The sequence below is a fragment of the Triturus cristatus genome, chromosome 10, assembly GCF_964204655.1.
Source record: "Triturus cristatus chromosome 10, aTriCri1.1, whole genome shotgun sequence".
NCBI classification, from domain to species: domain Eukaryota; kingdom Metazoa; phylum Chordata; class Amphibia; order Caudata; family Salamandridae; genus Triturus; species Triturus cristatus.
Window position 1 is genome coordinate 974745395 of NC_140593.1, and position 20727 is coordinate 974766121.

The following is a 20727-nucleotide window of genomic DNA, read 5'->3' on the forward strand; positions in this document are numbered from 1 at the left end:
TGTAAAGAACAAGTCGAGGACACTAGACGGTGCAGAGTGTTGTGTTCAGATTGCCCGTACCACTTTTTAGACATATCATACATACAGCTGCCAATATCTGAAGGACAAGTGCCTTTAATATTACAAGACAGAATGTTTTCAATTCATTCGAACAGAAGAGCTGATGCATGAGAGACCTAGCTAATCCTTTGATGTGATTCCACTAAGCTGATCTATACGGTATGGGGTTCCCCCTGTTAGCCTAAGAGACCTTCTATTAGTCTAATAATAATTTACTAGTTGTTAGAGAAAGGAGTGTGGCTGCATACCACTGTCATTATTATTATGATTGCTCCTTTCATTGTGTATGGTATTGTAACAATGCTGATGGTTCTGATCTTAACCATTTGTCTGCTAGTGTTAGCCAAAGTACTGCATCTTAGGACACGAGGTTTATAAAACAAACTCTTTAACCTTTACCGTGCCTGTATTATTCTGTTGTGGACTGCTAAATAAGTACAAACAGGTAGTTCGGATTCCCACCACTCCTGAGAAATATCTAAGTCGCATGTTCTGGTTTGTCTATACATTGGGACCGCCTAGCTAGATCTAGGCTAACGAATGGGACACTAAGCTAGTCGGATATGGGGTTCTTGGTTCTGAGGGGAGTGACGGCTTAATCTACCTGAGTTTCGACTAAAGGTTCGTTCAAGCTTGACAATTAAAAAGATTAGTTTTTACTGAACCCAAGTGCTACTGTAGAACTTGTCGTTATTCTTTAGTGTGTCCTAATGGCGGTCAATATCGCCGCACATAGTCGGACTCCTCTACATCAGCATTTGAGGACGTATGGGGTGCCTAATGACGGGCTGGCTATGGTCTTTGTGGTAGCTGCTGACGCAGCACACCCTTATGAGTTGTTTTACTCTTGGGTGACTTTTCCAGAGGTGGATGAAGATGATACGTTCCACAGCTATGCTGCCACACAAGTACCTGCAGCTTATGCTCCGTATAGGACACTAGAAATACCTATTTCTGCCTGGCAGCATACTATTTGGTTTAATGGCGCCCTTCCCCATACGGTGGCACCGCCAAGACTTGGCCCTTTGTCAATTGCAGGGGCTGATTGGCCGGTGTTTGCCGGTTTTACACCCCATCCAAACTATTTGACGGTTGGGGTGGCAGACTTACGAGTACTGCACACCGCCCTGATTCCGGTCCATAGGGCTTTAGTGCAGTACGTGTCTCGCAACGTACAGGTGGGGGCACCTGCTGTTGCGGGTCACACGACTGACCACCGAGCTGTGGTCATTAGTCCCGTGATGGTTAATGCGGTTGTAGGCAAGCGCCCCCAAAGTAAGGATGAATTTCCTTACTGGCTTGCTGAAAAGTTTGATCAACTGGAAGCTGTGTTTCCAAACACTTCTCCTGTGGATAAACACAGGATACTCACCATTACCTTGCCGAAGGATCTGGTACCTGATATTGTCGATTGTAACAATTGGGGCACGGTCTTTGCTGCGACCTATTCGAAGTGCTATGGCACTCCGTCTATGTCTGTACTACCCTCTGTCATCAAGAAAGTTCAGGAAAATCATGGTGCAGAGGCGGCCATTGAATTGGGAATGAGGCTTGTTGACAGCTTCGATGTGGTTCCTTCCATGGTAATGGGGAACCTAAAAGGAGATGCTCTGCACTTCCAAGTAGGTAATATGCTGGAACTTGTGGCTCCTGCCGACAGGCCTAGGGAATTTGCAAAAATTATTGCAAAAGCCTACAGAATGGTGGGACGTAGCGCCCTAGGCGTGAAACCCACCGTTAAGATTCCTGAAGTAGTACAGCAGACTAAGGTGAGTTTGTCTACAAAAGACGATAAGCCCAAGTTTCCGAAGGAAAGTTGGCGAACCAAAAAACAGGGAAAACAGCAACAAAAGCGTAGGTCGCGTTCTGCTTCGCCAGTTCAGTCGTCAACTGAACGTAAATATGATTTGCGCGATCGTTCTAATATTAAGTCACCTGATAGATTTCAGGTTTCTGAACGCTCTCCTCGTTCTTCACAGGAAACATCGGCTTCACAATCCGGTGGCGGAGACCGTGGAAGAGGAAGGGGTGCCCAAGGTCGTGAGCAACCCCGCCAGACTGACGTAAAAGGCAAGTAGGACGACGCTGCGCGTCAAAGACCTCCGTTTCAAGAAAGTTGCTGCCCTAACTGCGAGATATGCCTCAGATGGCACGGACACTGCTTCAGAACCGGACATGGGCTCTAACGGTGTTAGACAGCGCGGCGGAAGTTACAGTAGTGCGGCAAGCACTGCGTCCGTATCTGGAGGTGACAGCAACTGATACATATGTGAGTGTTGAAACTGCTGATACTCGCGTAGCCCCCCCTGAAAGGATGTTTGACATAATCCTTAAAATAGAGGGTGACATACATCGTAGAATTAGAGTAGTTTTTTGGGATAATTTGTCCTCCACTTATGACATTCTGTTGGCGGAGGAGGATTGGCCTCCGGCTTTCATTTTAGATGTTCCTAGAGGGGAGGTAGTGATCCTCCCCGCCTTTGGGCACATGGTGCCTATGGAACATGCTAACAGGTTAGCCGGGGAGTGGGCGCAGGTGCAAGCGCCTGCGTTGTATCGCAATCAAGTGGGCTGGGATAAAATTTCTCCTGACCATACGATTCCATTGCGGTCCGATCACAGTCCGAACCGTATTATTTCCTGACCTTTTGTGTGGGTTCCTGTTGCCAAGGCTTGTTGCTGCTCCCGTCGGACACCGACCCCTCACCACTCGACATCCTTTGTGGGACAGAACGTATCCATCTCCTGGTTGTCCTCGACATCTCCTGGTCCCTGTAGCTGCGGAGTCAAGGACTCCTTCACGCACCTGAAGCACCCAACATCGGAGGGCATTCGTCTACCGAGCCCCTGGTTATTCCCAAGTGACCTAGACACTGTCCCATCTGCTTCCAAGTACCATTCGACAAGAATCCACCTTTGGATTCCAACTGACACTTTTCTGGCTTCCAGCAGCACCTCTTCTTCAAAGTCCTCCATTTGGATCGACGGCGGTTTCTGACGACATCCTCAGACCTATGCACCTGGCTTCCCTGGAATAGGTGACTTTGTCCTTTAACTCTAAAACTTCAACCGTGACTTCCCCATAGAATTGTACAGAGCATGCAGTGGTGTTCCCACACTGCACCTGTCCTCCGTGGGGTCCCTATCTACTCACCTTGGGTGGTTCCCTGGGGTTCCAGCGATTCTACATCCTCTCGACACTGTCTTGACTGGAGTCGTGGTTCTTATACCACTTTCTCAGTAGATGGTTTTGCCCCCGGACCCACTGTGTATTAGTGCTATTTACTGTCATTTCTGTGCTTAAGTATTGTGTGCTTTGTGATTAACTCCATGTAGGGGATACTGTGTCGTACTGGATAGTGTTACATCAATAAATGCATATTATTATAACTACTGTGTGGTTCTCCTTTTATTTAACCAATACTTTAAGGTTGCATTTTGGTAAAACAAGCTGCTTAACATTCCTTCAAGACCAAGCCTGAAGGCCGCTCTCCACAGCAACCACGTGGATAGCTTTCTAAGTTTATCTTTGACCTCTTAAATCACCATAAGGGTTGTTTGAACTGGTACAAGGTGCCCACTTTAATTAGTGGACGGAATATACCAGGCCAACTTCTCACACCATGTAACTCTGAAAACAAATGTTGATATTACTATCGAAGCTGATCTTTCCTTGTTCCTGCATGTCCTGAAAATCACTTGTTACTCCCTTTTGAAGAGCTTAAAGAAAATTCTTACTTTGCTCCGAGTTGAAGGGAGAATGTTAGTAATCCAGGCAATGTGCTCATCCCAAATAGGTTATAAGAATATATGGCCACAAGTTCAATGCCCAGAAATTGTCATTCTCTATTTGCAAAAGTTAGCCAATCACAAATGGGGAATCACAATTAGGTATGTACTTAGGCCTTGTGTAGTGAAATTGTATTTGCAAAGCATGCGAGTCACAATTTTAGGAACCGTATTTTGAAATTACCAATTTTACAAATGCAATTGCAAATTGCGAATGTCATTTCAAAATAGGGAAGAACAATTCCTGGAACAAGGGCCACACCCAAAGCCCAAACAATCAGGAGGTGCTCATCAATGGGTACCAGAGTAGGTGTGGCAGGCTGCTTTGACTGCTGAAAGCTGTGAGCCTCTGCAAACAACACCCCTACCCCAATCAATTTGGCAAGCCAGGAAGGAGAGAAGGAGACAGGAAGCAGGAAGAGAAAATATAAATTCAGTGAGAAGATCCAAATACTCACGGATGAATGGTGCACCCACCACGACTTGTTGTTTGTTAAGACCTCCATGACCATCCCTTAGAACCCAAAAAATTAAATGTTGACTGACATGCAGGCAAAAATCAATGCTGTGGGGAGGGTCACTCAGTGCTTTGTGGAGGAAATTAACAAGAGGTGGTCCCACCTCAGGTTGAGTACCCAGGAGAAGATTGCCAGGCACCTTGCAGAGAGCTGTGCGACAGCGGATGGACCCACCACAGGACCTCCACCTCAAGCCATAGAAACAATGGTGGAAGGCACTATTGAGTCAGAAGGTTTGGCAAACAACTTTTTCCATTTCGAGCTGGAAGATGTCCCTGGATGGGACATCATGGAGCGGGAAATTGATAGACACAGGATAAGGGCTGCAGAGCTGAATGCCCTCTCATGATCAAAGAAGGTGCCGTTAATGGCGACCTTAACAGTGCAGGGAGAACAGTGCACTCAACAGCATGTGGGGAGTAAGGGACCATGCTAGTGTTCTGAGTGAATAAACAGGTTAGTGAAAAGACGTTTGTCAGAAGGCAGTTGGATTCATTGTGTAGATTTTGAGTGTAATGATATCTGAGAGTCACAGGGCCTCATTTATGAGAAGTGACACATCGGTGCGTGAAAGCAGTGATGCATCACTTCTCAGTGTGTCCTCCTTGTGACATGATGGTTGTGCCATATTTACTGTATGACGCATCATGTTGCAAGGAGTTACAGATACGTCTGTATTTCTGACGTATCTGTAGGCACAAAAGTGACGCATTGCTGGAGTGTGTCACAAAAGTGACGCAACTCCAGCAATTTGTCCTTTCACATGGGGCAAGCCCCATGTGAAAGGGCCTGCATCAGTCTTACGTCTGCTGTGAGGCAGGCATAAGATATTGACGCATTTGCACCCTAGAAGTGGCGCAGTGAAATTTCGTAGATTTCACTTCTATGAGGCTTACTTACGTGGGAACGCCCACCCTGCATACATTATACCTGACGCAGGTATAATGTAGCGTAGGTGTTTACAAAGTGATGCATCTGCTTACATGTGTCACTTTGTAAATAGGGCGCAACAGGAGGCATATCTTACGTCGCAGATGCGTCACAAAAAGTATCACAGTATCTCATAGGGGAGGAAGAGGAAAGCTAACTACTGCTGCCAGTTCCCCCTCCTAGCTAGCTGTAGATAAAAAAAAAATGAAATAATGATGCACAGGCGTCTACTGTGAAGTACACAACTTTGCACTCCCTGCATTAACAAATGTTCTAGTTGCATATGACATACATCATTTAAAAATATTAAAAATATTATTTATGAGTTCAAAATCATGGAATAAACTTTTTTGATTTTAACATTATTAGTGTTTTTTTAATCGTACAAATTTATTATTCTTCCAATTTTATATTTAGAATCGTGTTTCTATTGGGTTTAAGATCTATTCAACATTTTGCACATTGAAAAGAAAATCATTTTTTTATTTTGACAAAGGAAGTGTTATTACATTTTAGTTGTTGTGTATCCTGTCTTGTTTTAAAAAGGATTCATCAAAAGCAGGAGCGACATGCCACTCCGTTGCCGGACGCACAGCCTTTACTGAAATCTCAATAGATTTTCAACACTTAGTCCATTTTCAATCAGTTTTATTCTTCGTATTCAAAAGTTTATATGCCATTTTATTTTCATTTCATCATGTCGCATAAGAGATATTATGTATTTAATATCTAATGCTGCAGACTGCCAATCCAGGCCTTTTTTCTGTAGCAAGAATGTATACAATTAATCCTCAGTTGTAAATATATTTCCCAATGCATTTCGGGCTAGGTATTGCCCTTCGTCAGGGGTACACTACAAAATGAAAAACAGCCATCATTGAATAATGTTTTAAGTTATAATATAATCACGACATTTAATCCACAGCATGACTCATTCAAAGAATTATCCCCAATTATTGGCATTTTTCCCTCTAAGCAGCGCACTTACGCCCTACCAGCAGAATGCTCAAGCAAACATTTCCCCACCACAGTAACCTTCCCGTTACTTAACTTAACACCATATCAGCTCTAGTTGTTTCCCCTCAATTCCTTCTGAGTATATCGCAATCCCCGTATACATGATGACATCCATATTTACCTACCTAAATCTTTGTTAGCGTGAGCAATTCCAGATACTTTCTCTTCTTTCGCGTTGACCAAATAACCACCCTCAGCCACCTGCATCCTTTTACCCACTCCTAACCCCTCCCCTGCAATTAGATCAATCACGTGGGCCTCCTCGGGCCTCAACACTACAACACCCATCGCACCTTGCGTCAGATACCGCATTAACACACTATACTCCAGTTAATGCTATGCCTAGTACGGATGTCTCTTCAAAAATAGTTGCTCCCCGTGAAGCAACAGCATCAATAAACACCCTTTCCTGATTAATCTCCCAACATACTCTAACACATTTAGCCCATCCCTTCCTTCAATAGATAAACCACATGATTCCAACCTTCCATTATCATTTTTTCGTTCCGTAGAAACTTCCCTGAGCAACCCGCAAAATCACCCGCCCACCTGCTGATGTTATCTAACGCGCCAATACGATAATTCTAAGCATTGTTATTCGACAGAATTGTAACTGAAACCTATCTTTCAGATTAACATTTGAATTTCATGGCTTTAAACGTTCTGTGTATGTCCATTTGCAGAACCGATGGTCATGATGATTTTCCACAACGATACACAAACTTCCATTTTGAAGGGGAGGTTATCTCTTGTGCGACGTAATTACTTCTTTGTTTTCAATCACTGTTAATCCATGGGTGCAACTTGTCCTGCTGGGCAGTTTAATTAATACGATACAAAATGAAGGGGTGTCCAAGTGCAGACCACGGACCCGGGCAGCACGCACACAGATTAAAATGATGAACTTTTGCGGTGAACACATTGACAGGTGTGCACTTGGACACCCCTTCATTTTGTATTGTTTTAAAAATGATCAGAATTGTAATACTGTTATTATTTTACGCATATAATTGTATTCTTTTTCATACAGATCTGCAGTGGCTTCAGCCCATCCGTTCTCTGACTTGGCAGGGGTTGAAGCCAAGTGACAAGAGCTGCAGACTTCGTGAGGCAAGAATTGTAATATTAGAACATTTATTATTTAATGGTAAGTTATTGCAAGGGCTACGAATAATTTGTTTCACCATAATATTAACTACATATACTCTTGCTAACACATGGGCGTGTTTTAGATGAATATGAATGTTCTGCATAAGTAATCACTGAACATGATCATTGAATACACTAATGTTTTTAAATCTATCGATGATCTATCAGCTCTACGAGTCATAATATTTTTGTAAACTTTTGTATTTTATTTTAGAAGGGTTGAGTGATGTGGGCGTGAGTGAGTTTTAAAGCAATAATACATGCCAAATAAAAATATATATACCCTCAGGCCTTTTTCTGTTTTGATGCCTGATATTACATCTAAAGCATATTTGGACAGATACAGCCTTTAAAATTAAATCTATTAGAGTGAAAAAAGCTCTTATCTTGCCAAAATGGCACTAACATTTTTATCATTTCAGGAACAGCTTGATTTAACATAATTAAGGCACCGGATAATCTTTCAAAATGTAGGTGCGGAATAATTGGATATATTGGTTAAAATCAAAAGTATACGCGATGCACAGTATTTCAACACCTTCAACTAGAGCTCTGGTCTTGTTTACCACTTGAGCTGGAAGAAATGCACAATTTCACCACAGTGGTGTAACTATAGTCTTAATTACTAAATTTTAATTTTAATTTATTAACACTGTTTTCGGGCTGCCTTTTCACTCAAGAAAACATATAAAATGCATGTGAAATGTTCACATAAAAATTGTATAAATAAGTTAAAAGGATTTAAAAGGAAGCACAAGTAATATATACATTTAAAAGAGTAAAAAAAGATAAAAGGATAAAAGGCCCCATTCTTTTTGTGGGTAAATTCATTTATGCGGTCTTCATCTAAATATATCTATCCATGGACCTAGATAGTATAGTTTCATGGGACGGGCGGGCAAGCAAGATTTTCTGTCGCTACTAGTTTAGCCCTCAACTCCCATATTTTCCTCATAATTATTCAAGTCAGTTGATTACCAAGACAGGTGTCTGAACACGTAAAAGATTTGTTTTCATTTTCGTCTAATTGCTCTTTTGAGGAGCAACTTGCTGATAGTGCTCTATCATATTGCATTGGACATACGTCAGTCCAGTAAGAAATATCTCAAAACATCTATGGCTCCACAGAGGTAATTAGCGGAGGTCACAGAGATTCTCCTGTTTAGGGTTTCATTTAACAGTAAACAACCTCCTCTCGCGAGAGCAAACAACCTGCTTTCTCTCTGGTTACCCAACAGTACGTTAAGTACTGTTGAGCACTTGCTGAAGGGTCGACTATCCCCTGAGTTGAACATGAGATTGACTATCAAGTGCACTTGTTTTTCTTTCTACATACATTGTTTGGTCACCATTAAGTTTATTTGCCCCTTTGAAATCATGTGAAGATTAGTAGGAGCTTGTGATAATGCTGAAGTCAAACCTCCTACTTTCTGTGAGCCACAGTTTCGCAAAAGTAGACTTGCTGATCAGCTTAAAAGATTCCTTCCAGGCCCAACCGATCCGATTATTTCAACACAATTAAAGTCTTTTTAAGCCATATTTCAGCGGAGCCATCTTGCATTTATTTTCGATGGAAGTGTAGCCCACGTCAGATTCAAGGATAGCAGTGAGAAATCCCTCGGTGAGGTTGTGAATTATTTTCCAAAATGTTCTCTTGAACCGGCCAACAAGGCAAGTAGTCCTATCCCGACCCCAAGGTTCTACCCCATTGCCAATTTGGCTTCCAATCTTTGCTAGGAAAACCTTGTCAATATGGATGGAAAATTGATATTGGTGTTTCCTGATCAGTCTTGCAATAGCATTTGCTGATGTCTCCACTTTTTCGGCGGTAGTTTGGATATGTGTTGTCCAATTGAGGTTCCTATTCATTTCAACTCCCAGCTATTTAAAGGATTCCACGTCTTCTAGGGTGGAGCCTTTTATACGGAAGACGTACTTCTTCTTTCTATTTTTCTTGAATGTCATCGTTTTGGTTTTCCCTATGTTGACTTTGAGTTGATTTATTTTGCAGTATGTCTCCATGGCTGCCAATTGAGCCTGCAGACACCTCACATTTTTGGCGATCAGGATTGAGTCATCTGCATACATAAGGGCCAATATTTTTAAACTGTGTATCTTCTATGGCTATATACTGCCTCCTAGAGATTTCTGATGAGTGAAGAAAACAGAAAAGCAGCTATGTACCTCAGCTCAAAATTGGCACTATTAGTTTATATTAGATCAAGCCAACATTTTTAACACATGGGGAAAGGACTGACACTAAAAGGTGACATTTTGTTTTGTTGTGTATAGTCCCCAAGCATGCGCTTCTCACCAAACATGATCCTTATGGGGATATTCACAAAGAAGTGGCAGTGATAGGTGTTAGCCTTCTTGGCTTAACGCCTCTCATCGCCACTTCGGAAATGTGGGGCTGCACCCTATTCCCAAGAATGTGGTGCAGCCTGGCGTTTCCCCCTGCAATGGCGCTAAGTTTCACGACTTAATGGCAACACATGCACCCTTGCACCAGAGTGCAAGGGTGTGTGCAAGCAGGGAGGTTTGTTTATGTACAGGAAGGTGTCCCTTCCTGCACATGAACTGCAAGCAGGGAGGTTTATTTATGTACAGAAAGGTGTCCCTTCCTGCATATAAACCAGTTCGTAACAATGTAAATGCCAGTTTGCAACTTACATGTGTGCTGCCTCGTGCAGCACACATGTAAGTTACAAAACGGCATTTTAAAAAAAGGGACACCTTCCTGTACATGAACAAACCATGGCATTTTGCATTTTCCTTGTGTGCTGCACAAGGCAGCGCACATAGAAAATGCAAAAACGAGGAGAAATGAAGCATTTCTCCTCATTTCGCCTACTTAAGACCAGAATTTTTCGGGTCTTAAGTTCGGCGCTACCACCTATTATCACGGCGCTGCCACCAATTATCGTTGCCCTTGATAATAGGTGGTAGCGTCGATCACAATGGGTGTTGCAGTGGAATGCCCACCACAACACCCACTGCACGCTCCTTTCATGCTAAATTTAGCATGAAAGGGGCCTTATTCTCAAGGCAGCGTTAAGCCACTTAACATGGCTTGAAGCCATGGGTTAAGTGGGTTAACGCTGCCTTGAGAATAAGGCGCTGACCCTATCACCACAGGAACGTCAGAAAAAGTGACGTTCCCGTGGCGATAGGGGCTTGAGAATATGCCCCTTAGTGTCTGAAAGTCAAATCTCTCAGAGTTACATGTTACTTTTATCTTCAGTTCTATATATGCGCAAAGCCCTGACAAATACAGCAATTGTAAAATTGAAGAAAAATAGCAACCTCAAAATTGACAAAAATATTTAATTGTCAATGAGGTGGGATCTCATTAAAAATTACAAACACAAATATGCATAATACAAAGGTTTTGCCATCATTTGTTCTTCTACTCAATGACAGATATGAGTCATAATAACTGCCCAACAGCCCATTGGTTAAGTTAAACTATATTGACCACAGATTGAGACTCTAGCTTCAATCTGTGTCATATATCAAGTAATGTAGGATAATTGTGTTTAAAAATGGAAAGGGAAAAAAACTTTGCATATGAGAAACAAACTGACTATAGATGCCGTCTTTTCATATTTCTCAAAACAAGTGTGCCACCCAAGAGAGCAGCCAAGTGTCTTACATTTTGGAGGAATACATGCTTTGTTGTTTTTTCTCGCTGGCCCATAGAGACCATTTATATGTCGTGGCCAGAATAGTTTTGGTTAGCATTTGTCCGGTTTCACTTGCCCCAATTCTCCAATTATTACACTGAAGCCGAGCATCTTGGCAATTAAATAGTTTCTGAATGTTAAACTTTAAGTTGTTTGGCTCATGAGAGGAAACATTATATGAAACTGAAAAAAGCGGTGTAATAATACATTTGCTTGACTATCTTAACAGTGGTAATGTGATTGCATTTACAATACACATTTAAGACTTCGATTTTTTTTGCTTATGAATCAAATACCTACACCGCAACACAGATTGCATTTAAATATATTTGAAGGAAAGATGACAAGATACCCAGCATAACAGGACAGTGTTATGCCCTCCAAATTCTTAACAAGTGTGCCTAAAACACGCACAAGCAACAATTACTGGGATCACCAGCTTGATCAGCAACCAGCCCAGGTCTGGTCTTGTTAATTTACAAACACGTGTTATATCTTCACGTGGGTGCAATTCACCCGTTTGCTGAGTGCACTACAGTCACTTGAGTTACATGTAGGGGCATGTTAAGTCTTTGTTACACATTCATTCTCATCCAATGTTCTTGACTCCAGATCTATTCCTAATTTGCAGAGTTTCATGGGTATCCTATACATAGGCATTCACATAGCTCTTTTGTGAGTGTTGTTTTGCATCAGTGACTCACAAGCATTTTGTAGGAGAGTGTATGCCTTGCTTAGGATTAACATGCAAGTACTCCGAAACAGCATTGTGCCATTAATTCGTCAGCATTTCTTGCTTAGCTTTTCCTCAGGAGTACTCTGGGCACTTGTCGCAGCAGTAACTCAAAGCATTCTGGGAGTGGACGTGTAAAGCCAGTGACTTAACTCCAATTGGACCTGCTTGCAAAATTCTTCTGAAAGTTTGGCTCAACTCATATATAACATTGCATACTTCGCGTAGTATTGATCATTTTCACAAGAATTCCCAGAATTCGTGGGATTAAAACTTGGGCACTTCGCAAAATCCTAGTTACTTACTTAAACATGCCTTACTTTAAAGATGCCTTAAACACTGCTCGCAGAAATAAAGGAGATTTGGCCAAATGCCCCACAGAATTACCTGAGCTCAAAACTGGCACATGTCCAAGTATAAAGTGAAAAACTGTTTTTTTTTATATTTAAGAATAACTGTACACTTTTAAATCATAAGTGTGACTCTTTTACGAAACTCCACAATTATTTCCATACAAATTCTAAAGTAAAAATCCTGGTTTATGACAGTCTGAGACAGCAGACCTTTTCGGCAAGAACAGCTATAAACAAAGGCACGTGTTCGTAGTATAGGACTTGCTGCGAGTATGCACCTTTGTGGGTTTGCACCTCAGCATTTTCATTTATACACTGTTGTGTGTGCTTATGTTTTCGACATTGAAATCAGCCTTTTTTGAAGGATATATACTGCACAAACCGCTTGGACTTGCATGCATCCTGTACACTTACATTTTCAATTGTAAACCAGTTCAGGGTGTACAAGATTACTTTTAACTGGCACACTGGTCCATATTTATCATTTTGGAACTTTAGGAAAGTGCATATTGTTTAAATTTCTCTTAAGAAGCACCACTATGGGAAAACTCTCATGTACAAAGTCACTTTGTAGGTTTTTAGTTTGATAAAATATTTTACTGAACGAAACAACAACGAATCTGTATTTGTAGTGTAAAACCAATTTTTGCAGTTAAAAAACGTTAATGAAACTTGCAAAGATTTTCATAGAATTTCACAAACCTCCCCAAAGTGAAGTCCTACAATGTTGCACACCGCTAGAATCAGGACAATGGTTTTCATGTATTACATATTTCACTAAAGATTTTTAGAATGTTTTCAAATTCGAGTGACCGCTGAATTAATTCTTGTTAACGTTCCATTTCAAGAACCTCATGCATGTGATAGCTCTTATCTGATACGAATACTTTCTCAGCAGGATTACTTATTATTGAAGTCGAACTGTACCTGTTATGTTGTACTGGGCTGATAATGCTTCGCAATATTTTTCCAGCAGAAAAGACAGGGACAGGTTCGTGGAGGATTCGCAGCAGAGAACCAACTAGGGAAATGAAAAAAATGCAAAGTTAGAGAATGTACCATATTGCATAAATCCATAGTTCCAGTGAAACGGTTATGAAATCTAACGTTTCATCACAAATTTAAACCTAATTCCTGCATGTGACATTTTGTGTGTGCCTTCATATTTCTGAAAAATAAAATACTATTTGAGAAAAAAATTGGAGGCAACAGTACCCACATGGCGCATAGAAAGGTGAAATAAAGGATAACATTTGAATAGTATAAAGTTTCCAAAATGTACATAACACGCAGCATGCGCCTTTGCATTTGCACTCCTGTGTACTTTACATGCATAAAGTAAACATGAAAATTAGCTCAGGCGAATACACTTCTGTGTCTTGCAGTATGAACACACATACAATTGTTGCAAATGCAGTAAAACTCACGACATAACAATTCAATCTATGACAAAACATTGTAAATTCAAATTATAACACAGAGATCAAGAGGCTGAAAAGAAATAAACCGGTGACGTTTTGGAAATTCTGGCCCTAAGGTGGATTGACATAATTTCTGAAACGATCATGAGATCTAAAAAAATGAATTATTGAAGTTAATTTCCCTAATGCCCTGACATGCTTGGTGACCTCAACTGTCAATCATCGTAATCACTCTCCAACTCTTGTACCGGACGTACACCAGAAAAGGAATATTCTTAACGTATGGCTAGAAATGGTTCTTTATTTGACAAAAACAGGACAGCCGCAGTCACTCGAGGAGAGAAGCAAGTTTAGTGGTGGCCAAAGGCGCCCTGGTAAGGAATAACAGGACTATAAAGGAGACATGCTGCAAGCCACCAAACTACTACAGTAAATACAGCCATTAGGTTTGAAAAAAGTGTTGGTTCGTTTTGGGTAACTTGTTTAAGAGCGGTGATATCACCCTGCCATTGTACTATGTATAATATATTGACCCATATAAGAAAAGCCATGAATCAGTACTTTTAAAAATGATGGGTGTACAAATGCAGCATGCAGCTCTTTTAAACCGCACGCGTAGGGCGTATTAGTCAATGAGCAGTAGTAGGGGAAGGCTAGGACACTCTTAATCCTACCACTTGCAATATCATACCACCCATGACATAATAGGAGTAAAGAAAGAGTTCTGGCCAGAGATTAAACTAGACTCATTTGGTGTTGACTACATTAGTATCCACACTGCCTGTGAATCTAATTTGCTTGTAGTCTGGTCCATGAAAATGTTACATGCCTGTTTCCACTTTAATACTGCAAATTCCTTACAAGATTAGGGAACCAACATTTGCAGAGCAGCATCAACAGAATAAGTACCATCAATCAAAACGTCTAATTCTAGCTATTGATTGGTTGTAGGGGAGATATATATATATATTTTTTTTTCACTGAAAAAAACAAAGGTTACAGGGATGTTATAATTAAGGTCAGATTTCACCTGTACAAAACCAGCAAAATTCAGTAGTTATAGTTAGCTGAGCTAACTATAACTCGCGCATCCGCAATGCACAACTTATGACGTCCCATATTACATCACTCATGACATGGTCAGTGACATCATAGTCCCAGGGAGGTGGCAGCCCCTGGGGCTGAGGGGGGGGGGCACGTGGCCCTCTTATTTATGTGAATTAGCCCCACGGAGGAGTGCCACGTGCCCCCGCTTTCCTTTGTATTTAGCCCCAGGGATGGTGGCTGTCCCTGGATCTGTGAGAGAGCTTGCACAGGGACCCCCTTCATTATCTTTAATTGCCCCCGGGACCTGAGCGACCTGGGAGCCTAATTAAACGATGCGCTGGAAGCCGCACTTCGTTTTAAAAAAGAAATTTGGTGGGATTCTCGGATCCACCACGATTCTGACCTAATTGTTTTCTAAAAAATGCTTTGCTTGGCTCTGGGTGTCCCTGTGGATTGCTCTGAAGAGGACTTGGGGGTCAGGGTGTTTCTACCTTGCCCCCTTTTCTTTAAAAAAAAATATTTTTCTCTTGGGACTCTGTTCAATACAGTCACAAGATGGCTGCCAACACTTCCTGGTTTGAAGTGTTAGCAGCCAATCAGATCTTAGGCACAAGATCGGGAGGGGTCGCCGATCCACAGTGGCCACAGTTGTACATCTGAGAAATCTTTACATTGCTCAGCAACTATCAAACAGATTTCCACCATTTAACAAAAAGGACGCTTTCTGGACCAATCGCTACCGTTCTGGAAAATTTGGCGTAATTACGAACAGCAGTTTGGGCTGTAGCAGTGTCTAAAGTTTCCTATAGAAATTAATATTGAAATTAACATAGAGAAAAAGCGTTTTGGGACCCCCTTTTTCTCGGCCAGCTTAACGGGCCACCCCAACATTTTCAAGACGGCAGCTGAAGTGTGCATCAAATTAGTTTTGAAATTTCACAAAGATTCGTCAAACGATGCCAAAGTTATTGGCAAATGAAAACACACTCTTCCTATGGAAACTGCAAACTAACTATAATCACCTATTGACGACCATTTCATAAGGTTAACTGCATGAAATGGCACATCAGACATATTATGAATAATTTGCAGTTTTACTAGCCTTGTGCTAAATGGGTGCCTTATTATGTTACTCAGAAAACACTTGGTAGATTACCGGGAAAGTGCACGAGTACCATAATAATTTTAAAGTAACTTTACAAATCTTGTGCTATATTTTGCAAACTAAAATTCCCACCATTTAGAGATTACAACGATATACTAAGGATATGAGACAAAAGAGCTTAATCTGAAATAACACAAGTTTTTTAAAAATGCAATATAAAGCACCCGTCATTGTTCTGTGCCACCTAAAAGGCCTTTTATATGAAAATATAAAATGCCACTTGAAAGCATGATTTGTCAAGATGCTGTAATCAGTTCAGGGAAAGTCAAGAAGATATGATTATTTCACAAGATCTCAGGGTGCTTCCAATTATATTTGCTCATACTTTTCAGAGTTAAGCGGATAACATTTTAATCAATGTGCAGTGACTCTAGGTCTCATCACGGGATAGCCGCCGTTGCACGCGTTAGACCGGTGAAGATCCCATGGTAAAATCTCTGCTCTCTAAGTCTCCCTCTCATCAAACCATTTACACGCCCATTTTTCTTCATCTCTCTTCCCATGAATGTGTTAGTTTTCCAAGGAAGGTGTATCTTCTGCTTTCAATCTGAAAGGGCACAGGCTGCAAACCCTCTGTGAATCTATTGTTGACTTTTTGGCCTGCCTCTTTGACGTTGTTTTTTTTTTTATTGCGCTCATTTATTTGCATTTAACAATCTCACAGTATACATTACTTCAAGATCCAACAGAAGCATGTACATCTACCTTTAAATTGATGAAAAATGGGTATTTAGCTTGAAGCTTACAATATCACTACTTTTTATGCATACTAGTTCACAGAAAGTAAAAAACCACATCAGATATCCGATTAGCCATTATCGTTTGCCTCTAACATAATGTGCAGGTTCCATAGACTATCCCCATTTCACCTAGATGGAGGGGATCCCTCATCGTTCATTTATCATTAGAAGTGATCATTTTAACACTGTCTGCATTTTGGATGGGTAGGAGTGGGGTAGATGAATGTATGTAGGTATCAACAGAGCATAAAGGGAAGGTGGTGATGACTTACTTATTGCTAATTATTTAAGGATTGCTCAGGCAGATTCCCAGTCAAAGCAACAATCAATTTTTGGTTTGAGAAAAATTACGCCCCGAGACCCCTTCAAATTGCCAGAGTTTATCATTAAGTTTATAAATCACCATTTTGAATGTCTTCGTACTTCTTCTAAGCACACTGTAAAGTTGGAACCTTATTAGCTTCCAAAAGTAATGGAAAGCTATCTTATCTACTTCAACAGCCATTGAGAACTATCAGCTATCCAATTGTGAGAAGCCTGGTAGGGACAGAGTAAAATGTAGGAGTGCCATCCTGACTGTCAAAGGTATTTGAATCAAAAGGTCTTGTTTCATGTGATTCCAAATTTGGTACCAATAAGTAGTTAGTGAGGGACATTCCCATAAAAGTAGGGGTCATGGCATTTCACTTGGTGGAATTCCATGGACTTACATGAAAACTCAGCGAGATTGTGCGGAATTATACGAATGGGTGGAATCAGGCATGTCGCGCTGCTAGCAACGGGAGCTCGTTCCCCCTCAAAAATCAGCATGAATGGTACCACATGGCGAACCAGAGGGTGCTGCTTCTCAAGATGATTTTGTTGCTGCTGGAGTAGATTTGCTATTTGAGTTGCAGCTTTCTGACTGTGAATGGTCATGACCACCCACATTTAGCAAATCTCGCTGGGTACCCTTCTAACGACTGAAAATCACACTAGGGGATGTCAAATCTCACTTGCACTCACCAACTTAATGTTGGTGAGCCATGCACAATAAAAACCTCTGCCATGTGGCGGTTGGTGGAATTTGGAGGAAAACTCTGCATTACATGCATAACGTGGAGTGGCCAAAAGTCTGCCAACTCCCCCGGCAGAGTGGAATTTATCACCGACCCCTACATAAAAGATGTTCAATGTCACTGTCATTTGCATCACATTGCCAACATTTTGAGTGGGTGCTGAATCTTGCTTGGGCCAGTTTCCCTGGGAACTAGTGCTAACAGAGTAGGATCTTACTGTATTTCATACAGGATTCCGTAAGTTAATTATTATAGGTTATAGTATTTCTCCCTGTTCACCCTACTGAAACCTGGATGTAAGCTTGTCCCCTCACCATTGCCGCAGAGTAATAGAGGTTTCTGATGGGAACTTGGTCTCAATTAGTAGAGAATATATACCTAAAATGGTGCCTTTAACACATTTCCAGGTATATTTATAGTGTGTTAGTGTGGTTTTACGAGAGGTAATTGAGAGTGTGTCTCTGTAATGTGGTAAACATATGGGATAACTGAAGCTATCTCTCTCTTTATGTAGGTGGGAGATTATATTCTGGACATAATGTCTCAAAGTACTTCAGTGTATTATGAGTGTAAAGGTCATCTAGATGTTTAATATCAGATAGCCCCATTACCTTTATTTCCCTTTATTTGATGGCAGTATTACACCACATGGGTGCCTGCAAAGTTATGGCCATATCTGTTTTTAAAAACTTGTAAGCCCATTGCCATGCATAGTGAGAGGACGATGTTACATAGTAGTTGCTCACTATTGGTTGTGTGTGCATTGTATAATAGGGTGTTAGGTCCTCAAAAGTGTTGATATCCAGTGCATGTTTTTAAATAAGGACCCAAGATGGAGTTGTGCTGTAAGTGGATAGAAGGTAAAATGCACGAGTCAATTGATGAGGTAGCCACAAACACTATATATGCATTACACAGAGTCCTTATTTCATCATTGTTCTGTATAGTTCAGATTTCCAGTCTTGGTCTTTCTCTATTCCATTCAAAGCCAAGTATCACTCTCTCTAATTCTGATAGAAGGAACTCTGGATATTTTATAGGTAGAGTTAAAATAAATAATTAATCTGGGTGCTATGCTAGTTTTAATGATTTCTACACATCCCCACAAAGCTAAGTTTAAGTCTCACCACCTTTGGCGGCCTGACTTTACTGTATTTAATAAAGGGGAAGAGTTATCCTGGATCATGTCAGTCAACCCTGGGTTAATATACACACCAACATATTTCAGCCTAATTTTGTGCCATTGAAAGGCTAAAGGGACAAGTGAGATCTTTTTACTTGCTAGAGTTAAGGGAAGAGCATCACATTTAGACCAGTTGATCCTATTTCCAGAGAATCGCACAAAGCATTCAATTCGTTTTACTAGTGCTTGTGCTGACTCCAGGGGTTTCTCTAAAATTAGTAAAATGTCATTGGCATAGTAGAACACCCTGCGTTATCCTGCTTTCGACATTATACCTTTAATCTGCTTGTCTTTTGTCAGAGGCCCTTTTCAGAGGGTCACAGGACATGCAGGGGCTACTGGACCCAACCTTGGTGGTTGAGGCTGTTTACACCTGACGTCCGACCTACTATAGATCCTGAGCAATAGGCCATGTACCCCTTCTGCACTTGACTCTCGGTGGTAGCTATGGACGAGCAGTCAAAGGCTCCATCGGTGGGGAAGTGTAGATAAAGGTAACTCAAAGTGCAAACAATATGAACAATAAATCAATGTCTAGTCAAATACTTGCTTTAATAAGAAAAACCTTGTCATTGTATAACTCGACACATGAAAAGGAATACTGGCATTCAGAAGCAACAACACAATCCCCTTGAGGTCGCGGTTGTCAGGCAAATCCCTATTACTACCTCTCAGTGGTAGGGTGTTTGGGGTTTTCCCGATTCACTGGTGGCCGCATCCAGTAAATGCTCACTAATAGGCCATACTCAAGAGTTCGGCTTTAACTCTTCAGGAAATTGTCAAAAGTGTCTAAGGTGCTTCTGCCCCGTTAGCAGCGAGTCCCTCAGAGCACAACAGGCCTAGTTCAAGCCTTACTCGCTCCTGTAGTATGGAAGCTTTCAGCATTGGAGTGAGTACCCTCAGCGTGAGCGCTCATGAGTTCTGATCCTGTTCTGAGAAGTCAGGATGCTTGCAGCACACACAGCAGCACCAGGCTGTGCAGGCTCTCTCTCCTGAGCGGTACTTCTGGAGCTCTCCAGTTATCAGAGCAGCTCTCAGCTCACAAAGACATGGAGAATAAACCTTTCCCAGCAAGGGGGTAAATCCTTTCTTCAGCTTCAGATTGGAGCCCAGCAAGGGTATCACGTTATCCACTTCTGCCTCAGGGGTCTGCCATGGGGAGTTCTCCCACTGTGAATTGCTGAACACAGCTTAATTTCTTTCCTCAGGCGAGGGCTCAAATCGTTTTGACAATGTTGCTACCGGCAGCCACTTCTGGCCTAAAGGGTTGCAACAGTGATTTACAATACAGGTGCAAAATCCCCCTGTGCAAATTCGTCCAGCACAGCAATTACAAGTCTCAGCACTCTCACATTAGCAACTTTACTGGTCGCAGATTCTGGCATACAAGGTCTCCCCAGTGTGGCGGTATGGGTCTGGCAAGTTCCATACTGCTCTATCTCATGGGTTAGGCCTCAGCATCCCTCTCCTAAATACGGGGGAGGCGTAAAATTGACACTTCTGCACACAGGCTATGTATGACACTATCGGTGCACAGCATAATCCTTACACCTTGCACATGGAGTCTTACAGGCTTCCCACTGGACCTCACCCCCTCCAATGCTCGCCTCTTCTTCACAAGGAACATTGATCTTGGCAAGCGCAGGTGCTTTTGCTCCAGGATCCAGGGCAGGTGGTATTGGTTTTCCTTCATGATGTCCCCTTAGCTAGCAGGGAGACATGCAGGCCTTTGCCTCCAGCCCTAGTCACAGGTAGAAGTCTTGCAGAGCTTCCCCTCCTCAAACAGCCCGTCTGGTGCTTGGCAGATTACCCATTTTGAAGTCTCAACCTCTCCTTCATATAGTTCATTTTAAGACCCCAAAATGCAATTTAGGGTCT

General features: G+C 41.7%; 1 protein-coding gene across 1 annotated transcript in view; it reads right to left on the reverse strand.

Moving 5' to 3' along the window:
• The window catches only part of CRHR2 (corticotropin releasing hormone receptor 2), a 1438337-nt gene that overhangs the window by 1140531 nt on the left and 277079 nt on the right, over window positions 1-20727 (reverse strand). The window contains exon 2 of the mRNA XM_085628878.1: window positions 13163-13256. Coding sequence (XP_085485004.1) covers window positions 13163-13256 — 94 coding nt within the window. The remainder of the gene's footprint in view (window positions 1-13162; window positions 13257-20727) is intronic.